This window comes from Ursus maritimus, unplaced genomic scaffold (genome assembly GCF_017311325.1).
Source record: "Ursus maritimus isolate PB19 unplaced genomic scaffold, ASM1731132v1 scaffold_8, whole genome shotgun sequence".
NCBI classification, from domain to species: Eukaryota; Metazoa; Chordata; class Mammalia; order Carnivora; family Ursidae; genus Ursus; species Ursus maritimus.
Window position 1 is genome coordinate 420,141 of NW_024426996.1, and position 22,678 is coordinate 442,818.

At 40.6% G+C, this 22,678-nt stretch overlaps 1 protein-coding gene across 4 annotated transcripts in view; it reads left to right on the forward strand.

Moving 5' to 3' along the window:
* MANBA (mannosidase beta) overlaps nt 1-22,678 on the forward strand; it is a 118,320-nt gene that overhangs the window by 16,321 nt on the left and 79,321 nt on the right. For all 4 annotated transcript variants that reach the window (XM_008707214.2, XM_040625055.1, XM_008707215.2 and 1 more), the window contains 3 exons: nt 1,813-1,918; nt 2,739-2,909; nt 8,757-8,880. In XM_008707214.2, the coding sequence (XP_008705436.2) occupies nt 1,813-1,918; nt 2,739-2,909; nt 8,757-8,880 (401 nt within the window). The remainder of the gene's footprint in view (nt 1-1,812; nt 1,919-2,738; nt 2,910-8,756; nt 8,881-22,678) is intronic.

Sequence of the window (22,678 nt, forward strand, 5' to 3'; positions counted from 1 at the left end):
AGATCATCACTTGAGCCAAAATCAAGAGTTGGATGCTTAGCCAGCTGAGCCACCCAGGCTCCCTGACAGTGTCTTCCTTTTAATTGACAAAACCAGTTTAATTTTCTCTGCCTGTCTGTGAAAATACTCCTTAATCTTGCTTATTCCTGTCCCACTTCCTGTGTCCCCTCCTGCCCTGCGGACTTGACCAGATTCTTCCCTTCAGCTCTTTAGCACAACCTCCACACCTGAAACTAGTCTGTTATCTTTTTTTTTTTTTTTAAGATTTTATTTATTTATTTGACAGAAAGAGGGAGAGCATGAGCACAGGGGAGGAACAAGGGGAGAGGGAGAAGCAGACCCCTGTTGAGCAGGGAGCCTGATGCGGAGCTTGGTCCCAGAACCCTGACATTATGACCTGAAACGAAGGCAGACGCTTAACTGGCACCCCTACCTAGACATTTCTACTCATTAAAACAACAACAAAAAACTATTGAGACCTAATTCACAAACCATACAATTCACCCTTTTAAAGTACACAATTCAGTAGTTTTTAGTGTATTCAAAGAGTTGTGTCACCATCACTATCCGCACCTCAGAGAGAAAGCCATACCCATTAGCAGTCATTTCCCATTCTCAAAGTCCCCATTCTCTCATCCCTATCCCGGCACTAGGCAACCACTGATTCATTTTCTATGGATTTATCTCTTCTGGGAATCTCACATAAATGGAACCATACAACATGTGGTCCTTTGTGACTGGCTTCTTTCACTTAGCATAGTAATGTTTTCAGAGTTCATCCATGTTGTCACATTCACCAGTACTTCATTTCTTTTTATTGCTAAATAATATTTTATTGCATGGGTATACCACATTTTATTTATTCTATTCATCTTTAGATTCTTGTTTCTTTCTTGAGGTCTTTCCTTGTGACATAAGCTCTGATAACACTTGTAGTCTGTCCAACAAGACTATACTATAAAGTAGAAGAGATTGAAAGTTTTCTCTTTATTCCTGTGTTTTAGGCTTGAATGGCAACTAGATTGCAGATTCCTTAAATTCAGAGTGTTTTAGTTCCTCGTAGGGCTTAGCAGACTGCTGGGCACATAATATTCATTAAATGCATAGATACTTCTTAGTTAATGTGTTCTCTTAGATAGTGTCAGTAAATGCAGTATTTTCTGAAAATGCTTTATATTTACTATTTAATTATCATAAGAATTTTGTTAAGTCCTAGAAAAAAGTCAGTACATTTGGAAATTACAAGCTGTGCTCTTGATTTTATGGCAATTGAAATACAAGAAGAAAGGTAAGCTAGATCACTCAGCATAGCAAGGGTATTATTCTAAGCAAAATAAGTCAATCAGAGAAAGACAATTATCATATGATCTCACTGATATGCAGAATTTAAGAAACAAGGCAGAATAGGGGAAGAGAGGAGAAAATGAAACAAGATGAAACCTGAGAGGGAGACAAACCATAAGAGACTCTAAACAAAAACAAACAGAGAGTTGCTGGAGGGGAGGAGGGTGAGGGGATGGGGTGATTGGGTGACAGGCATTAAGGAGGGCACGTGATGTAATGAGCACTGGGTGCAGCTATGAATCACTGAACTCTACCTCCGAAACTAATAATACACTCTATGCTCATTAATTGAATTTAAATTTTAAAAATGTATTAAACAAATACTTAGGAAAATTTCATTGGAAACTGCCTTTTAAGAATGTGTATTTTCCATGAAATATTTATTCCTTTCGTTTTTAACTAATAAAAAAAGATTTATCTAAGTTAATGTTTTATACATCTTGTTTTAAAAATCTTTTCTTTTTTAAGCAAATGGCAAAAAATGAATTTGATTTTTGAGGGCGTCGATACAGTTGCAAAAGTCCTGCTAAATAGTGTTCCTATTGGGAGAACAGGCAACATGTTCAAAAGATATGTAAGTATACAGGGACATCAGATTAAAACCTACATGTATGTGTTTGTGTGTTAATTGTTCTGAGTAAAGAACGGTAAGGGCATAATGGTCCATGTAGGCGGGTACAAGCTGTTTGCACTGGGTAAGTCACTTTCTTTCTCAGTTGCCTCACTGTAGAATGATGAAAACACCACAGACCCTATGGAGTTGCTGTGACTCCTTAATAAGCTAATTATAGAAAATGTTTGACACAGTTCTTGGCACACGAGGAGTGTTCAGCAAGTGCTATTCCCTTCTCTGTTGTTTGGTGATCCAGAGTTTCATGCAAAACACCAATTGACAAACTACTAAAACAGAAAATGTCCTTTTCTTTCTGGAATAATTACATTAAGGTATCACATCCTGATCTCCATTCAAGGGTAGACTTTTCAAAACAAAAATAACTTATGACTTAGAAATACATGCTGTTCATACCAGAGAGTCAGGCTGTCACGAAGCATCTAGGAAATTCCTTGGCAGTTCAAGGCCACATGTAAATAGCCAGAGCAGACATTCCAGGGCTAGAGATATTTTCTACTTGCTCTCTTTGCCTAGGACCATCATCTGTCAGTGCATATGGAAGGGGAAACCTGGAAGTCTGCTTTTGGGTAGGAGAATGTGTTCACTTGTGCCTGTAAGCAGGCAGCTAGGTTATACTATTTCAATGAAGTGCTTTCTACCCCAAAAAGGCTAACCTTAAAGATTTCAATTATTTTATGCATCTTTCCTATGTTTTTATATATCTCTCTCTAAAATTTTACACACGAGTCTACTTCCACATCTGTTCTTTCCTTTAATGCAGAGCTTTGATATTACCAGTGTGGTTAGAGATGTGAACTCCCTTGAGCTGCGTTTCCAGTCACCAGTGTTGTATGCTGCCCAGCGGAGCAAAGCTCACACGAGCTACTCCGTGCCTCCAGACTGCCCTCCGCCTGTGCAGAGGGGCCAGTGCCATGTCAACTTCATTCGAAAGGTAACGGTCTTGCAAGGGGTGGGGGCTTTAGCCTTGAGGATGGGATATGCTGGCATGTGAAATGCTTGTTGGAAGACACCCATAGTATTTCAGAAGTTGGGCATCTCTTTCCTGCCTGCTTCATGGGATTAGAAACCTGAAATCAGAACCAAAAGATTATATGGATTTTTGTGAAGAATCTTTGTCTTCCTAGATTTCTTTCCTGAAGCGTGCTTTAGAACTTAGGTAACAACAGGGGCGCCAGGGTGGCTCAGTCGTTAAGCGTTTGCCTTCAGCTCAGGGCGTGATCCCGGCATTCTGGGATTGAGTCCCACATCGGGCTCCTCTGCTATGAGCCTGCTTCTTCCTCTTCCACTCCCCCTGCTTGTGTTCCCTCTCTCACTGGCTGTCTCTATCTCTGTCAAATAAATAAATAAAATCTTAAAAAAAAAAAAAAAGAACTTAGGTAACAACAGAAAAGGAAGAAAAACAGGTGACTGCTAATGTAATTTTACAAATTATTTTTTTAAGATTTTATTTATTTATTTGAGAGAGGGAAAGGGGAGAGCATGAGCCGGGGAAGGGGCAGAGGGTCAAGCCAACTTCTCGCTGAGTGGGGAGCCCAACGTGGGGCTCGATCCCAGGACCCTGAGATCACAACCTGAGCCAAAGTCAGACACCTGTGTATTGTTTTTTTAACATTTAGGTTTATCAAACTTTTCACCAGAGTGTAAGGTTTATATGTATTAGTGATTCTTGTTACTAAGAAGCCTTCTGCAAATATTAGTATATTTGCTGATGTGTTCTTATATTTTACTGCTAGTTTCCCTTAAAATCTAACAAAAATGACAAAATCCGCAAGGGGATTATTTTTCTTTGAGTTTCATCTGAGTCTAAATAACTTGAGTTTATTCCAATACGTGGTTAGATTAGTATTCTATGTGGCATTAATTTTTTTATTTTATTTTTATTTAAAAAATTTTTAATTGTGGTAAAACATACATAGCACCAAATTTGCTCTCTCTACCATTTTTAAGTGTGTGGTTCACTAGTATTAAGTATATTCACATTGTTGTGAATCCAATCTCAAGAACTTTTTCATGTTGCAAAACTGAAACTGCATACCCATTATAAAACAACTCCCAGGGTCATCTGGGTGGCTCAGTTGGTTTCTGCTTTTGGCTCAGGTCACAATCCCTGGATCCTGGGGTTGAGCCCCACATTGGACTCCCTATTCAGCAGGGAGCCTGCTTCTCCCTCTGCCTGCCTCTCCCTCTGCTTGTGCGCTCTCTCTCTCACGAACAAATAAAGGTGTTAAAAAATAAACAAATAAATAAAAAACAACTCCCTATTTTCCCCTCCTCCCAGCCCCTGGAAACCACCATTATTTCTGTTTCTATGAGTTTGGCTACCCTAGATACCTCAGATAAGTGGAATCCTGCATATTTGTCTCGTCGTGCCTGGCTTATTTCACTTAGCACAATGTTCTTCATGTTGTAAGCGTGTGTCTGACTTTCCCTTCCTTTTTAAGTCTGAATCATATTCCATTGTACGTACCTGCCACATTTTGTTTATCCATTCACCTGTCAGTAGACATTTGGGTTGCTTCCGCCTTTTGGCTGTTGTGAATAATGTTGCTACGTATGGATATACCAATATCTCGTTGAGAGCCTGCTTTCGTCTCTTTCGCATATATACCAAGAAGTGGGATACTGGAGCATATGGTAATTCTATTTTAAGTTTTTTTAGAAATCAGCATTTAATTTTAACAACAAATGTAATCATTGGTTTCATTGTGAAAATACTAAGAATATTTTCCCAGTACTTGTTAGCTAAAGCCTCGTTTGATAAATTCTTATTATTTCAACTAAGTGGCTCTCTTCAGGCTGGAGGGATTTATCATTAAATTATGTTTCTTTAATATAAGTGCTAAGGTCAAAATTATGCCTCCTCTTGTGTTGTACCTAAATTTGGGTCAGTGTCTCAGTGTAACCATTTGTTCATAGTACCAAAAGGAACGGTCTGTAGCTGAGCAGTCAGGTGTTCTGTGGAATACTGTGTACTTACACTTCTGTTTAAAATTCATCTTTTGTTTTTGGCCTGTGGCTTCAAATGGCACAGTGGTTTGAATACTAGAGTTTGCACTTTTTCCTCTCTCTTCTTCTATCTTTAATCTTCTATCAAAATGAGGACTTCCTGGATCCTAATGTTACTTTTCAGGTCGTCAATAAAAGTATATATATGTTATGCATATATCCATGTAGTAGTTTTCCTCTACCCCACCATTCAGTTTGTGGCATATAAAACACGCTTTCAGGGCACCTGGGTGGCTCAGTTGGTTAAGTGTCTGCATTCGGCTTGAGTCATGATCCTGGGGTTCTGGGATCCAGCCTGCTTCTCCCTCTCCCTCTGACCCTCCTCCCTGCTTGGGCTCGCTTTCTTTCTCTCTTTCTCTCTAATGAATAAATAAAAAGTCTTAAAAAAATAAAACACACTTTCAGGTTATCTAGATAGAACAAAACCCTCATCACCGAAATCAGGAATCAGACCCAAGATTCTGCTCTCAGGGTCTGTGGAACACTAACCCTGGGGCAAACTTACCAGAGCAATGAATTGCATCTTGATATTTCTCGCTAGACCGACATGGTCCAGTAGAAAGAGACCTGAATTGGAGAGCAAGTCAGGAATCTTAGATCTGAATTCTGGCTTTATGACCAGAACGATCTTAAGCAAGTCCATCATTTATGTGTGGAGCTAATCCCTTCCCTTCTTGACTATGTTGATAGGAGCATATAGTGAAATAATAATGTAAATGCATTTTGCATACTATAAAGTGCTGTACAGCGATTCAAAATGTAGGGAGGTGTTATTTATTTTGGAGACTTATTTCTGTAGTTACAGACTTCTAAGTGTGTAACTGATTATATGAAGTCAGTGCCATAGAGTTATCAACACAAGTCCCCACTTGTCTCTGCTTCCTTCTCTGTCCAGCCTGGTTGGTGGGGCACATCACTTCAGCTACCCTCCTAGCAATCTTCTTTACCATCCCCCTTGTTTTCTACCTACATCTCTGGCTGTTCCTTCTAAGTTGCCTTATCCAGATCAACCTACCCCTCTTAGAAGTTGTATTATTCATGCTTTGCTCTGTTCCGGACACTTTCCTCCTCTCATTTTATACCTTCTCTAGGCTATCTCATTTAGCTTCACTTCTTCAATAACCAGTCGAATTTCTAATGACTTCTAATATTATGTCTTCAGTCCAGATCTCTCCTCAATTCCAGACCTTATACCGCATTGCCTGCTTGGCGTCTTCACTTGCCTGATTCACAGGGACCTAAAGCTCAGCATGTCCAACACTTGGATCTAAACCTTCCCCCTAGGGTTCCCTGTCTCAATGAGTGGAATGCCATCTGGAATAGTTGCTTAAACCAGAAACCTAAGAGTTATTTTTGATAACTCCCTTTCTTTCTTTTCCCTGCTCCAATCCATCCCTAAGTCATTTTGATCATGTGAACATTACCTCTTCAATAGTTCTTTAATCTTCCCATGCTCTATTTCTACTATCATGCTTGAGTTCAATCTGTCATTATTTCTTGCATGAAATATTACCCTGGCCACCTAACTGCAACCTACAACCTTATTTGCCTTCCTCCAGTTAATTTAACATAGAGCAGCCAGGATGTTCTTTTCAGACAAAAATTATTGTAGCACTCTTCTTAAAACTCTTCAGCAGTTTCTCATTGCCTTTAGGCTAAAGTAACAGGTCTTAGTTTGGTCTGGCTCATGCCCACTTCTCCTGTCTTCTCCCCATCTCTTCCCATTGTTCCCTCTTCATCTCTTGGAATGTGTCATAGTCTGTTGCACCTCAAGGCCTTTGCATATGCTGTTCCTTCTGAAAGGGATGCTTTTACTTCCTTATCCCCTAAACACACTGGACAAGTGGTGCTTCCCCTTCATATCTCCGTATAAAAGTCACTTTTATTCAGAGAAACCTGTCTTGACACCTCTCCCTCCTCTCCTCCATTATATTGTTCCCTGTCGACGTCTTGTGCATTTGTGATGATTTGTTCAGTACCTGAATTTCTTGCCATATTGTGAGCACTATAAATGGAAGGACTGTCTATTTTGTACATTGATGTCTCCCAGCCTGAAATATAAAAAGCACTTCACAAATCTCTTTTGAGTAAGTAAAAACTTTTATCTGAAGAAGTTGTATGAATAAGAGTGGGGAAAATAGTCTGCCTTATCAGATACTGAATATTTTCGCCCTCCTCCTAACCCCTGTCTCCAATAAAGGAATTGCACATCTGAACTTACAAACTCTTTAATAAATAGCCTCAAGATGGTTTTCATTCCACACATGAGAATCTGATACTGAAGTGGTGAATTCAGACAAATGTGAATGCTCTCAAGTGGTTTTAATTCTTTGTTTTTCTCTGTAATGGAAACTAATTTATCTCTATCTCAGATAAATACAGATCTTCGGAAATAATACTTAAATGAGAACAGTTTGGCCGATTCCTCAGGCTCTGTTCTACAAATGTTCCATTCAGAAGGATCTTAGTACTTCCTGTGGTGCTTACTCCTTTTTAAAAGCTGAGCTCATAGCCTCAACGTGTTAATTATCTGTATTTTTAAATGGTTCCTCGTTCTTTATAGTTACTACACTTAAATAGAATGTCCTTTATAGTTATTACATTTAAATACCACAGTAGGTTCAGAGATATTTTGGAGAAGTTTAAAGCGTGACCCTTGAGTTGTTTCAATGTCATATGCTTTTGAAGAATCAATGTACATAATCAGATTTTATGTTTTTAAAACATTTCTGCCAGACTTAACTATGTTGCATAGGTTCATGTATTGCTGTATAACAAAGTATGCCAAAACTTACTAGCTTAAAATAACATTTATTACCCTAGTTTCTGCCAGTCAGAAGTCTGAGTGTGGTGTAGGCAGGTGCCCCTGGCTCAAGGCCAGTTGTGAGGTTACAGTCAAGTATGGACCAGGGCTGCGGTAATCTCATGGCTCTACTAGGCCTGAAGTGTCTGTGTCTAAGCTCACTCACACGGTTATCGGTAGGCCTCAGATTGACGTTCAAGCCCACCTACTCACGTGGCCTCTCCACAGAGCGGCCTCACAACATGGCAGCTGGCTTCCACAAAACGGCCAGGAGAGAGTGGGAGAGAGCACCCAGAACCGAAGGTGCAGTTTTTTATAACTTAATTTTGGAAATGATATCACCTCTCCTGTATTCTCTTGGTTAGAAGTGATTCATTAGGTCTAATCCATACTCGAGGAGAGTGGATTGCACAGGGTGTGCGTACCAGGAGGGGGTCGCTGTAGGCCATTTTAGATGCTCTATTTGGGACATACACATATACACGAACACTATTATAGACTGGGTTTTGTGTCCCCCTGAATTTTTATGTTGAAATCCTGATCCTCAGGAGCTAAAAATGTAACGTTGTTTGGAGATAAGGTCTTTAAAGAGGTGCTTAAAACGAGACCTTTAGGGTGGGAGATAGTCAAGTATGAATGATGTCCTTATAAGAAGAGGAAATGTGTGTCTGTGTGTGTGTGCACAGAAAAGACTATGTGAAGGCCCAGTGAGAAGGTGGCTATAAGACCAGGAAGGAGGCTTCAGAGGAAACCAGACCTCCCAACACCTGGATCTTAGACTTGCCAGCCTCTAGAACTGTGAGACAATGAATTTCTGTTGTTTATGCCACATAGTCTGTAGTATTTTGTTATTACAGACTTAGCAAACTAATATACATGTATGTAATATTTTAAAAGAACAGGTTTTTCATAGTGTTTAAATTTCATGGTAATTGGGATCTGTCTTCTTTTTTCCTCTTGAAATTACAGGAGCAGAGTTCCTTTAGTTGGGACTGGGGGCCATCCTTTCCTACCCAAGGCATCTGGAAAGATGTCAGAATTGAAGCCTATAACATTTGCCATCTGAACTACTTCATGTTTTCCCCTGTATATGGTAAGCTAAGAGATGTGATTTCTTGTTTTTCTTTTTTGAGCCTCCTCTATGTAATAAAATTGGTTTATAATTTGAATATATAAACTTTTCAGAGACTCATTTAAAAGATTTTATGGCACATTAAATTTGTCAGCATGAAAAATATACACAAAGTGTGATTTGTCATGAAAATTTACAATATAAAATAGGAAGGAGATAGATAATTTTAAACATATTTTGAAAAGAAAAAGAAAGAAAGCAAGAGCAGCTCTAGGTTTCTCTGAGCTAAGTGTTCCTTCTAAAAGAATTGGGCCTGCTGCCTTGTACTCCTCTTCGCAGCCTCTGTTCTCACTTTCAGAACTCCAACTATGCTGAGTTCTTGATTCGCTCACATCGCTGGGCTGACTCTATCATTGCACAGTTTACGCCTCTGAAGGCTGTGACATACTGGCCTTGGTAAGAGTTGAAAATAAACTGGAATGCAAACAAGGCGTAGAGAAAGTTTTGTAAGGTAAAGAATACTACTTTGTCAGCCAAAGGAGCTATTCACAAGAAAGGAGCATTGAATAAAGCTTCAGACATCTCACTGATGTCAACAAGTCAGTGAAAAGCCCGTCAGATATTTGTTGCGTTGTTTGCCTGACACTGTGTGTGTTTAGCGTAGGAAGGACCTAGAGTATGTATACTCTCGCCTGCACATTGGTTGGGGTGGGGATGGGAGATGTGAACAATTTACCGCACCAAACAAGACTGTAATAGGCTTGTGGGATGGGAGCCCCAGTAGTTCCGAAAACCAAAGATCAGGGAGGATTTGCGAAGTGAGAGAAACCAAGTGAAGGGGGATCTTGAATGATACCTCACGGTGCTCAGTCCGGTTACAGGCAGGCCTAACTGGATGGAATCAGCAAGAATGTGGTGTGTAGGTACAAGGGTTCTGTTATCTTAAAGGCCCTAGTGACCCAAGAGTGCTATTCCATCAAGCCAAATCTGTTTTCTAAAGGCAGAAGACAAAAGCAAATCAGAGCTGGTTGGTAATTGAGGTTATTAAGCACTGCTGGCATTTTTAAGCGTGGAAAGGGCATGAAAAGTTGCAATTTAAATTGCATGTGTAAATGTGGCTGTTCATAGCCCTGTAGTGCTTCTGAACTATTCAGAGGTGTAACTGGAACTGAGTTTTGCTACTAAATTCAAAGAATTGTTCATTCTTCCCCATTCCCACCGATATTTTTTCCTCAGGTATAATAAAGTCTAGGGAATGGAGGGGTCTGATTTTGAAGTTTTATCAGTGTTTTAGGTAGTTTGCAAAAAGTGCTATGGATTCTAGATACCCTGATACCTGAAAATATTTGAATAACACTGTTCTAGTTTAATTTAAAATTTTGAAAATGAGACTAAACATTTCTTCCTGAATATGAGTCATTAAAGTTCAGTTTATTCAACTAATGAATCATCGAGCCTTACATCGAAAACCGGGGATGTACTGTATGGTGAATAACATAATATAATAAAAAATCATTATAAAAAAAAATAAAGTTCAGTTTATTAGTCATTAGTGACTATGTGAATTTTATTGGAATTAAATCAATTTAAATGATACTTAAAATTTAATTAAGGGGTGCCTGGGTGGCTCAGTCTGTTAAGCGTCTGCTTTTGGCTCAGGTCATGATCCCAGGGTCCTGGGATTGAGCCCCACATCAGGCTCCTTGCTCAGCGGGAAGCCTGCTTCTCCCTCTCCCTCCGCTCCTCTCTGCCCCTCTCTGCCCTGCTCATGCTCTCTCTCTCTCAAATAAATAAATAAAATCTTAAACAAAAGAACAAACAAAAAATTTAATTTAGATTCAGTGTAATCAATTCCCCATATCAGCTACATTTTTGATATTTTGTGACTGCAATATATGTTGTATTTAACATAGAGAAAAATATGCTTCCTGTTTAGAAGATATGCCCTATGCATATCAAGCAGTAATTCTTAATATGATGTGTGACACTTTCTGTGTTCTCCCCATTGAGGCTAGAAGAAGATAACCTTATTGCTTTTCCAAATGTTCAATTTATTTCTGAATTTAAAATTAGTAAGTTTACCACTGAAGATCAAATGACTGACTATAACTCCCCAATTTAATTGTGAGCAGTAGGCCAGAAAAAAGTCTCTTTGACTTTTTAAAAATTAACTTGAAATTCTTAAGAATTAGTTTACTTTATATATCTGTGTAATACATGTACAGATTCACATATGTACTTATATATTTATATTTAATATATCAAATTTATATTTAATATATCAAATATATATTTATATTAATTCATATATATAGATAGATATTTCGTTTTCTACATTCTCTGTCCTTATAATGGTGGTTTCTAAACTTTTTTATTTTTCAGTATCCTGTGGTCATTTGTTTGATTTTGCCCTAAACTCAGCTTTCTCAATGATTTTCACCTATTCTTAATGTTTAAGATAATAAAAGCCAGTTTATATTTGAAAAAAATACTGAGGTCAAAGGAAAACAAGAATTACTCCTGTTATCTCTTAGGCTCTTGTCGTTTATCTAGGTATTAAGAGATACCAATTCATTGACATGACTTTCTTTAAAACCTTGTTAGAAAATATCTGTTTGAATAATTCCTCCTTAGCACTGAAATATTCGAATCGGGTTTTCAATAGCAGTAGCTTGGGACGCCTGGGTGGCTAAGCCGTTAAGCGTCTTCCTTTGGCTCAGGTCATGATCCCAGGGTCCTGGGATCGAGCCCCACATCGGGCTCCCTGCTTGGTGGGAAGCCTGCTTCTCCCTCTCACGCTCCCTTTGCTTGTGTTCCCTCTCCTGCTCTCTCTGTCAAATAAATAAATAAAATCTTTAAATAAATAAATAAAAAATAAATAGCAGTAGCTGTTCTAGGGAACCCACATTTTCAGTGTTTTGAACAGTGAAAGATTGACCCTGGTATTGAAAAGGGAAGCTCAGAGGCTTTTTACTGGGTGTAGAAACCCAGGAAGATTCTCCTGTCCTTTTCTCTTGGGAAGGGGCTGGAAGAATGACCCCATCTGCCGGGGGAGCGGAGCGGAAAGTCTGTCTGGACTTGGGTTTCCGAGGTATGTGGGGAAGAGAGATGGGAGAAGATAGCTGGTAGGAGTGAATGCTCTGATTCCAAAGATGAAGACATTTATAAGCAAATCATCTGGCCCAAACCGCAGGCCCTGTGTGGCGGTGGTGGTGGTGCTATGTGTGTGTGAGAGACAGAGAGAGACATATATTCATTTATTGATCGTCTTCTCCGTGCTAGGTCTTTCATATTGGTAATCTGATGTGAATTGTTCACATTATGCCCTAAAATTGATTAGGGAAGGGTGATCACATAGTTTTACGAGCTTCTCATATGCTTCCATAAACACAGTAAGTCCAAATATATGATAAGTATGTTCCGATGAAATGCTACATTGTTTAGTCTTGTGTTACTACAGTCCGAAAAAAATAGTATAGGTAAGTTTTTCAGTATGTGCATCTTCCTCTTGAGCTGAGGTGAACTGTGGATCTTTGACCTGTGCTCGGGCACTCCCACCACCCCAGAGATGCTCCCTTCCCCTAGCCTATCCACATGTACTTGCTGCCTCAGCCTAAAGTGCCCCCTCCTTCATTCTCAAAGACCTAGCCTTTGAGTTGGAGGAGTTAGTTTAGTTCTCAGCTAGACCCTGGCCTGCCCTACAGAAGCCTGTATTGAAGGTCATTGCTGCCCTTTGCCTATAGGGAATATAATATTGTAATATAGCAAAGATTTGTCAATCTTTGTTTTTTTTTAAGATTTTATTTATTAATTTGACAGAGAGACAGCCAGCAAGAGAGGGAACACAAGCAGGGGGAGTGGGAGAGGAAGAAGCAGGCTCACAGCGGAGGAGCCTGATGTGGGGCTCGATCCCAGAAGGGCAGGATCACGCCCTGAGCCAAAGGCAGACGCTTAACGACTGAGCCACCCAGGCACCCCAAGATTCGTCCATCTTGCTTAATGCCTTGTTTGATGCATTTTTTGAATGCACTCATTTTGACTCACTTTTTCTTTCATCTTTGAATTACTTTACCCATAAAATACCAGTATTCACCCTTGAAAATGTCTTTAATGGGTAGGTGCGTTGCTTGGCTAATCTCTCCCGTGATTAGCTGCCTTGTTGCCTGAATAGATTTTTTTTTCTCTGGAATTTACCAATTTATCTTTGTTGGGGGAAATTTTGCTTTGCGTCTGTTTTGCCTTAGTTTCATCTTTGAGGGTTTTGTCCTGCTGAGTAAGCAAGGAGATCTTGCTGCTCGTAAAGAAGGGGGAAACAGCTGTTGTAACTGTGAGCCTGCCTCTCTGGCTAATGCAAGCTGTGAGCTCTTTGAAAACCAGCTGCTGAAGGCTGTCCTGTAATTCTAGCAGGAGCACAGGAAGATATCCTGTGTTTGAATTGAAACGTTCTGTGGCTTGGTCATTTCAGCTTGTTGTCATGGCTGTTTCTTCACGTGCACAGGACTACCTCTTCACTGCAGCTTTCCTTCACCTATTAAGACGCAAGAAGCAAGCCAGCAAACGGAGGAGCTGTTAGCTGCTCAGCAGGGTGAAGTTTATCAAGGCAGCTCTCTTTGAATAGCTCCCCCCCAATGAGATGAAGCATCGTTTTTCATCTTACGTAAGCAACCTGCCATCCTTTGCAGATCCTTGCCATGCTGACTTCAATGTTCTTCCATCTCCGTGTTAATTCTTTTTTTTTTTTTTAATGATTTTTTAATTATATTATGTTAGTCACCATACAGTACATCCCCGGTTTCCGATGTAAGGCTCGATGATTCATTAGTTGTGTATAACACCCAGTGCACCATGCAATACGTGCCCTCCTTACTACCCATCACCGGTCTATCCCATTCCCCCACCCCCCTCCCCTCTGAAGTCCTCAGTTTGTTTCTCATAGTCCATAGTCTCTTATGTTTCATTCCCCCTTCTGATTACCCCCCCCTTTCTTTATCCCTTTCTTCCCCTACTGATCATCCTAGTTCTCATGTTCCATAGATGAGAGAAATCATATGATAGTTGTCTTTCTCTGCTTGACTTATTTCACTTAGCATTATCTCCTCCAGTGCTGTCCATGTTGTAGCAAATGTTGAGAACTCGTTCTTTCTGATAGCTGAGTAATATTCCATTGTATATATGGACCACAACTTCTTAATCCAGTCATCTGTTGAAGGGCATCTTGGCTCCTTCCACGATTTAGCTATTGTGGACATTGCTGCTATGAACATTGTGGTGCATATGGCCCTTCTCTTCACTACGTCTGTCTCTTTGGGGTAAACACCCAGTAGTGCAATGGCTGGATCATAGGGTAGCTCAATTTTTAACTTTTTAAGGGACCTCCACACTGTTTTCCAGAGTGGCTGTACCAACTTGCATTCCCACCAACAATGTAGGAGGGATCCCCTTTCTCCACATCCTCTCCAACAATTGTTGTTTCTTGCCTTGTCTATTTTTGCCATTCTAACTGGCGTAAGGTGGTATCTCAGTGTGGTTTTGATTTGAATTTCCCTGATGGCTAATGATTTTGAACATTTTTTCTTGTGTCTGTTAGCCATTTATATGTCTCCATTGGAAAAGTGTCTGTTCATATCTTCTGCCCATTTATTGATTTGTTTATTTGTTTCTTGTGTATTGAGTTTGAGAAGTTCTTTGTAGATCTTGGATACAAGTCCTTTATCTGTAGTGTCATTTGCAAATATATTCTCCCATTCCGTGGGCTGCCTCTTAGTTTTTCTGACTGTTTCCTTGGCTGTGCAGAAACTTTTAATCTTGATGAAGTCCCATGAATTCATTTTATCTTTTGTTTCTCTTGCCTTGGGGATGTATCATGAAAAAGGTTGCTTTGGCCGATGTCGTAGAGGTTGCTGCCTATGTTCTCCTCTAGAATTTTGATGGATTCCTGTCTCACATCGAGGTCTTTCATCCATTTGGAGTTTATTTTTGTGTATGGTGTGAGAGAGTGGTCAAGTTTCATTCTTTTGCATGTAGCTGTCCAATTTTCCCAGCACCATTTATTGAAGAGACTGTCTTTTTGCCACCGGATGTTTTTTCCTGCTTTATCAAAGATTAGTTACCCAAAGAGCCGAGGGTCCATTTCTGGGCTCTCTATTCTGTTCCATTGGTCTATGTGTCTGTTTTTGTGCCAGTACCATGCTGTCTTTGTGATCACAGCTTTGTAGTACAGCTCAAAATCCGGCATTGTGATGCCCCCAGCTTTGTTTTTCCTTTTCAACAGTTCCTTGGAGATTCGGGGTCTTTTCTGGTTCCATACAAATTTAAGGACTATTTGTTCCAGTTCTTTGAAAAATGTCCTCGGTATTTTGATCGGGATAGCATTGAAAGTGTAGATTGCTCTGGGTAGCATGGACATTTTAACTATGTTAATTCTTCCGATCCATGAGCATGGAATATCTTTCCATCTTTTTATGTCTTCCTCAGTGTCTTTCAAGAGTGATTTATAGTTTCTAGAATATAGGTCCTTTACGTCTCTGGTTAAGTTAATTCCAAGGTAATGTATGGTTTTTGGTGCTATTGTAAATGGGATGGATTCCCTAATTTCTCTTTCTTCGGTCTCGTTATTCGTGTATAGAAATGCAACTGATTTCTGAGCATTGATTTTGTATCCCGCCACGTTACTGAATTGCTCTATAACTTCTAATAGTTTGGGAGTGGCTTCTTTTGGGTTTTCCATATAGAGTATCATGTCATCTGCAAAGAGAGACATTTTGACTTCTTCTTTGCCAATTTGAATACCTTTGATCCCTTTTTGTCGTCTGATTGCTGTTGCAAGGACTTCTAGTACTATGTTGAATAATAGTGGCGAGAGTGGGCATCCTTGTCGAGTTCCTGATCTTAAGGGAAAGGCTTCCAGCTTTTCCCCATTGAGAATAATATTTGCAGTAGGCTTTTCATAGATGGCTTTTATGAGATTGAGAAATGTACCTTCTATTCCTACACTCTGAAGGGTTTTAATCAGGAAAGGATGCTGTATTTTGTCAAATGCTTTTTCGGCATCGATTGAGAGGATCATATGGTTCCTGAGTCTTTTCTTGTTGATATGATGTATCACGCTGATTGATTTGCGAATATTGAACCACGCTTGCATCCCAGGTATGAATCCCACTTGATCGTGATGGATAATCCTTTTAATGTACTGTTGGATTCTATTAGCAAGTATCTTGTTGAGGATTTTGGCGTCCATATTCATTAGGGAAATCGGTCTGTAATTCTCCTTTTTGAGGGGGTCTTTGCCTGGTTTGGGGATCAAGGTAATATTGGCCTCATAGAATGAGTTTGGTAGCTTTCCTTCTGTTTCTATTTTTTGAAATAGCTTTAGGAGAATAGGTATTATTTCTTCTTTGAATGTTTGGTAGAATTCCCCAGGAAAACCGTCCGGGCCTGGAGTTTTGTTATTTGGAAGGTTGTTTATCACTGACTCAATTTCTTCATAATTAATTGGCCTGTTTAAGGAATCAATTTCTTCCGGTTTCAATCTTGGTAGTTTATAGGTTTCCAGGAAGGATTCCATCTCTTCCAGATTGCTTAGTTTATTGGCATATAGCTGTTGATAAAAATTTCTAATAATCCTTCCAATTTCAATGGTGTTCGTCGTGACCTCTCCTTTTTCATTCATAATTTTAATAATCTGGGTCCTTTCTCTTTTCTTTTGGATAAGTCTTGCCAGTGGTCTGTCAATTTTATTGATTCTCTCAAAGAACCAGCTTCTAGTCCTGTTGATCTGCTCTACTGTACTTCTGGTTTCTGCTTGATTGATTTCAGCTCTAATTTTGGTCAACTGCTTCCTCGTGCGTGGATTAGGCCTGTCCCTCTGTTGCTGTTCCAGCTTCTTGAGGTGAGAATATAAAAACTGCATTTTAGATTTTTCTATTCTTTTGAGTGAGGCTTGGATGGCTATGTATTTCCCCCTTAGGACTGCCTTTGCAGTATCCCATAGGTTTTGGACTGTTGTATTTTCATTCTCATTGGTCTCCATAAATTGTTTAATTTGATTTTTGATTTCCTGGTTTATCGAGTCATTCCTGAGCAGGATGGTTCTTAGTCTCCAAGTGTTTGAGTTTCTTCCAAATTTTTCCTTGTGGTTGAGTTCCAATTTCAGAGCGTTGTGGTCTGAGAATATGCAGGGGATAATTTCAATCTTTTGGTATCGGTTGAGACCTGTTTTGTGTCCCAGAACATGGTCTATTCTTGAGAATGTTCCATGGGCATTAGAATAGAATGAGTATTCTTTGGTTCTGGGGTGTAGTGTTCTATATATATCTATGAGGTCCAACTCGTCGAGTATGGCATTCAAAGCCTTTGATTCTTTGCTTAGTTTTTGCCAGGGTGTTCTGTCTATTTCTGAGAGTGGAGTGTTGAGGTCCCCTACTATTAATGTATTTTTATTTATATGTCTCTTTATTCTGGTTAAGAGTTGGCTTGTGTATCTTGCTGCTCCCCTGTTGGGGGCATATATATTTATAATTGTCATATCCACTTGTTGAATACTTCCCTTAAGAATAATATAGTGCCCTTCTGCATCTCTAACTATAGTCTGTAGTTTAAAATCCAATTTATCTGATATGAGAATTGCTACCCCAGCTTTCTTTTGAGGTCCATTTGCGTGAAAGATGGTACTCCATCCCCTTACTCTCAGTCTGAATGCATCTTTGGGTTCGAAATGAGTCTCTTGTAGACAGCAAATGGATGGGTCATTTCTTTTTATCCAATCTGCAACCCTGTGGCGTTTTATGGGATGGTTCAAACCATTTACATTAAGACTGATTACTGAGAGATATGATTTTAATGTTGCCATGTTGCCAGTAAAGTCTTTGTTTGTATTGGCTGTGACTTTCTGTTCTGTATCACTCTTGGGGCCTTTTTACTTTTATAGAACCCCCCGTAATATCTCCTGTAGGGCTGGTTTCGTGGTTACAAAATTGGTTAGTGACTGGCGATTCTGAAATGTCTTTATTTCTCCATCAATTCTGAATGACAGCCTTGCTGGATAAAGGATCCTTGGCTGCATGTTTTTCTCTGAAAGAGCTTTAAATATGCTCCCCCAACCCTTTCTCTCATTCCAGGTCTGTGTAGACAGGTCTGACGTAATTCTGATGCTTTTGCCTTGGTACGTGAGAAATTTCTTTGCCCTGGCCGCTTTCAATACTGTATCCTTGCATCTAATATTTGCGAATTGCACTATGACGTGACGTGGCGTAGGTTTGTCGTGGTTGAGCTTGGGAGGGGTCCTCTCTGCCTCTTGGACACGAATGTTTGTTTCCCTTGCTAGATTAGGGAAGTTTTCAGCTACAATTTGTTCAAATATCTCTTCTAGACCTCTGTTTTTCTCCACCCCCTCGGGGATGCCGATGATTCTAACATTGGATCGTTTCATTGAGTCAGTAATCTCCCGTAACCTACATTCGTGGGCGTGGATTTTTTTAAGACCATCTTCTATTTTCATTTTTTCCTCTATTAACCCATCCTCCAATTCACTAACCCGTTCCTCTGCTTCTGCGACCCTGGCCGTCAGAGCCTCTAGTTTTGCCTGCATTTGGCTCATAGAATTTTTAATTTCTGTCAGATTCGCTCTCATTTCTGTCCTTAGGGATTCTATATTCTCAGTAACCTTTTCGTTAATAGTTTTTTCAATTCTACTCATCATTTTGACCATCGTTACTCTGAATTCCATTTCTGATAATTTGGTTACATCCATATCCATTATTTCTGTGGCAGAGGCCACAGAATCACTGTCTTTTCTTTGCTGGGGGGGGCTTCTCCTTCTTGTCATTCTGATGAAGAGAGGTTGCGGGGTTTCCAGAGCCCAAATTATTGACTGGGTCCCAGGCCGTGCCCCTTGTTTTATAGGGATCTTAGGGATGTGGGCTTCTTCTTTAAAGATTTTATTTATTTATTTATGTGGCAGCCAACCAGCGAGAGAGGGAACAGAAGCAGGGGAGTGGGAGAGGAAGAAGCAGGCTCCCAGCGGAGGAGCCCGATGAGGGACTCCTTTCCGGAACGCCGGGATCACGCCCTAAGCCGAAGGCAGGCGCTCAATGACTGCGCCACCCAGGCGCCCGGGTTGTGGGCTTCTTGATTTTTCAGCCTGCCTTCTGTGTTCTGGGGGAGGGGCCTGCCGCGCCAATACTCAGGCAACCCTGTTTGGGTAGAGTCTCCGTGTCCCCTGCGAGGGAGGATGGGGATGGGCACTCTCTGAGCCGGTATTTCCAGGCTTTTGTTCTCTGGCGGCTTTCCCTGGCGGTTTGCTGTGCCTCTTCTGAGAGTCAGAGCAGCAGCGGCCAAATTTCAGCCTCTGTCACGGAACAGAAGGATTGCGGCCCGTTCTCTACTAATGTTCTGGCCACTTTAACTCTGTTTCTGTTGGTGCTGCTCAACCCTGCAGCGTCCCGGGATGTGCGCCCCACACCCGGCGTCCCAGCCCTCACTTCCAGGGCCGGCGCCGTCTCATCTTGTGTTTCTAATGCCGTCAGCCGCTCAGTCGCTTCGCTGGGCAAGCCCACCCGGATCTCCCGGTCTCAGTCTAGATCCAGTGAGTGCACCAGATTCCGGGTCTCCGCTGAGATGCCTGTGGCGCACTGCCCACGGCCTCCAGTCGTTGTTTTGGCGTAGAGGCGCCGACTCACGCAGCCACGCCGCTCCCCGCGTGGTGTTACCGCTTCCCGGGCGGCCCAACGCGGCGGCTCCCTCCCCTTCCGCTTATCTTCCGATATCTGTGCACAGTTTCATTGGCTCCCCGCTTCGTACCTCAATACTCAGCGCTGGAGATGTTCATTTGTAGAGATCCAGATGCGTCTTCCTGCGTCTCAGGCTGGTTCCGTGGTTGTTTAGGCTGGTCTGGTACCTATCCAGCTCGACTCAGGGGACCAGCTGAAAACGGTGTCTCCTACTCCTCCGCCATCTTAACTCCTCCTCTCCGTGTTAATTCTTAACCCCCCGGATACCATCCTGTATTCTTTTTTTTTTTTTTTGTAATTTTATTAATTTATTTTAACTTATTCCAAGTGGCCCAGTATTTTTTTTAATTTTTTTTATTATATTCTGTTAGTCACCGTACGGTACATCCCTGGTTTCTGATGTAAAGTTCGATGATTCATTAGTTGTGTATAACACCCAGTGCACCATGCAATACGTGCCCTCCTTACTACCCATCACCGGTCTATCCCATTCCCCCACCCCTCTCCCCTCTGAAGCCCTCCTGTATTCTTAACTGTGAACTTTGGGTATATTTTGTTTCTCTAAGTAGATTCAACATCTTGCTTTTTTGGGTTGGGATATAATTTATAGTGTCTGTCAAGGTTTACAGACAGTAATTATTCAAGAAACATATTTGTACTCTTTGATGTTCCCATAACTGTTGACCGGCTCTTGTGAGATAGTCTAGGTTACAAAGATGGTATTTTGACAAACGGAGGAACTGTGGCAACATATAATTATGCACTTAGTAGAGGGTCAGACACATCCCTTACATTTGTAGATTTCAGCATTCTTTTTCACAGACCCTTTCATTAAGAGGCTAACATTTTATTGTTACATTCCACCCCTTCCCCCAAGTGCTTTGTTTCACGTTGAATGTATTTGATATTTGGACTTAGGATGAAAAGCAAAAAGTACCTTTGCTTTTATCATTTTATTTTATTTTTTTCATATGGTAAGTGTACTTTTTAATCCCCATCACCTATTTCCCCTATCCCCCCCCCCCACCTCCCCTCTGGTAACTATCACTCTGTTTCTTGGTTTGTCTCTCTTTTTTTTCCTTTGCTCATTTGTTTGTTTCTGAAATTCCACATATGAGTGAAATCATGTAGTATTTGTCTTTCTCTGATTGACTTATTTCACTCAGCATTATACTCTCTAGCTCCATCACATCGTTGCAAATGGCAAGATTTCATTCTTTTTATGGCTGAGTAATATTCTATTGTGTATATATACCACCTCTACTCATTCATCTATTGATGGACACTTGGGCTGCTCTCATAGTTGGCAGTTGTCAATAATGCTGCTGTAAACATCGGGATGCATGTATCCCTTTGAATTTGTGTTTTTGTATTTTTTGGGTAAATACCCAGTAATGTGATTCCTGGATCCTAAAAGTATCTTTGCTTTAGGTTTTCTTCAGTGTTTATACACCAGTTTCAGTGTGTGCCTGCCAGTGGCTTTCTCTTTGAGAGGTGCTTCTGTGAGAGATGCATGCCAAGTGAACACTTAGAGTCAGGAAACCGAGGCACTTGTCCTTTGGCTCAGGAGCTTTCGAGCGAGGTTCTGTCGCTGGGGCCTCAGGAGCCTCATCTACAAAGTGGTGCGGAGATTGCCAAGTTTCTTCTGCCTTTAGCATTCCGTAGTTCTTTTTCTGTGTTGTAAGTTATAGCAGTCATTTTAACCTAGCGAGGGTGTAAGTAGAAGACATTCTACTTATAGAAGAATTCAGTTTTTCTTGAAGCTAGACACCTGACTGATAAAGACATTGATACTTGCGGCTTAATTATAATCAGTTAAAGCAAGGGTTAGGATATAGTTTGAGAGTCTTTCTGGTAGTTATGGACACATTTGAATTCAAGTAACTCAGTCATCTCTTATTTTTCTACTTCTATGTCTTTTTACACTTTTCTCTTAGACAACTGAATAAAGCTATTTTCTTTTTTTAAAGACTTTACTTTTAAGTAATCTCTATATGCAACATGGGGCGTGAACTCACAACCCCAAGATCAAGAGTCACATGCTCTACCAGCTGAGCCAGCCAGGTGCCCCAAGCTGTTTTCTTTTCTTTCTTTCTTCTTTTTTTTTTCCTGACCACATCTTGACAAAGAAGTAGACCTTATGGGAATATAAAAGGAGCAAACTGACATATCTTAGAGGATTTTAAAGGTTAATGTATTGGCCACATCTACACAAATTGAAACGATCTTGAAGATTGTTTGGATGAGGAAGCAGCACACATTAGTCTGGTTATACAGTTGCGTACTCTTTATACAAATTTCCAACCAAGTCAGATTCATGGTGGTCGGTTGGTGGGTTAGTTTTTAAAATGACCTCACCGTATCAGTTTTGGAAAAACCTGAAAATGAGTCAGTAGCCAGAACCACATTCTCTGCCGTTCTCTGGGTTGCCTGCCTGATTGAGGTTAATATGGAACAAACTATAGACCGTGGTCTCTTCTAGGGAGCAGGCCATCAGCGAGGGCATCCCTGAGTCTCTGGGCCAGGGAAGGCCTCAAGTTGTAGAGAGAGCAGGTCAGCCTTGCCTGTCTACCCTGCTTTGATAGAATTCCTGTGTTGTTTGGGCTCGGGGTTGATTAGTCAGAGTGAGGAGAGGATGTAAGTTTGGTATAATTGGGAAGGAGACCTGGGAGGGGATTTTGAGTCATTTAATAATTTTTCTTCTCAGCTATCCCTATCCCCAGTACTTTATCCGTTTTTGGAATTATTTGCATTCCACTGCAGGAGAGCTGGGAGTGATAGATATTTGTTATTTTTTAAATCTACATCTTTTATTTATTTTTATTTGTTTTATTTCTTATTTTTTTTATTGGAGTGTAGTTGACACATAATGTTACATTAGTTTCAGGTGATTCAACAAGTCTGTATGTTAGGCTGTGCTCACCACAAGTGGAGCTACCATTAGTCACTGTACCACACTATTACAGTACCACTGACTGTATTTTCTATGCTGTACCTTTTCTCCTGTGACTTATTCATTTTATAATAGGAAGCCTGTATCTCCTGCTCTCTTTTATCCATTTGCCCACCCCTCCTTCCCCCCAAACCACTGC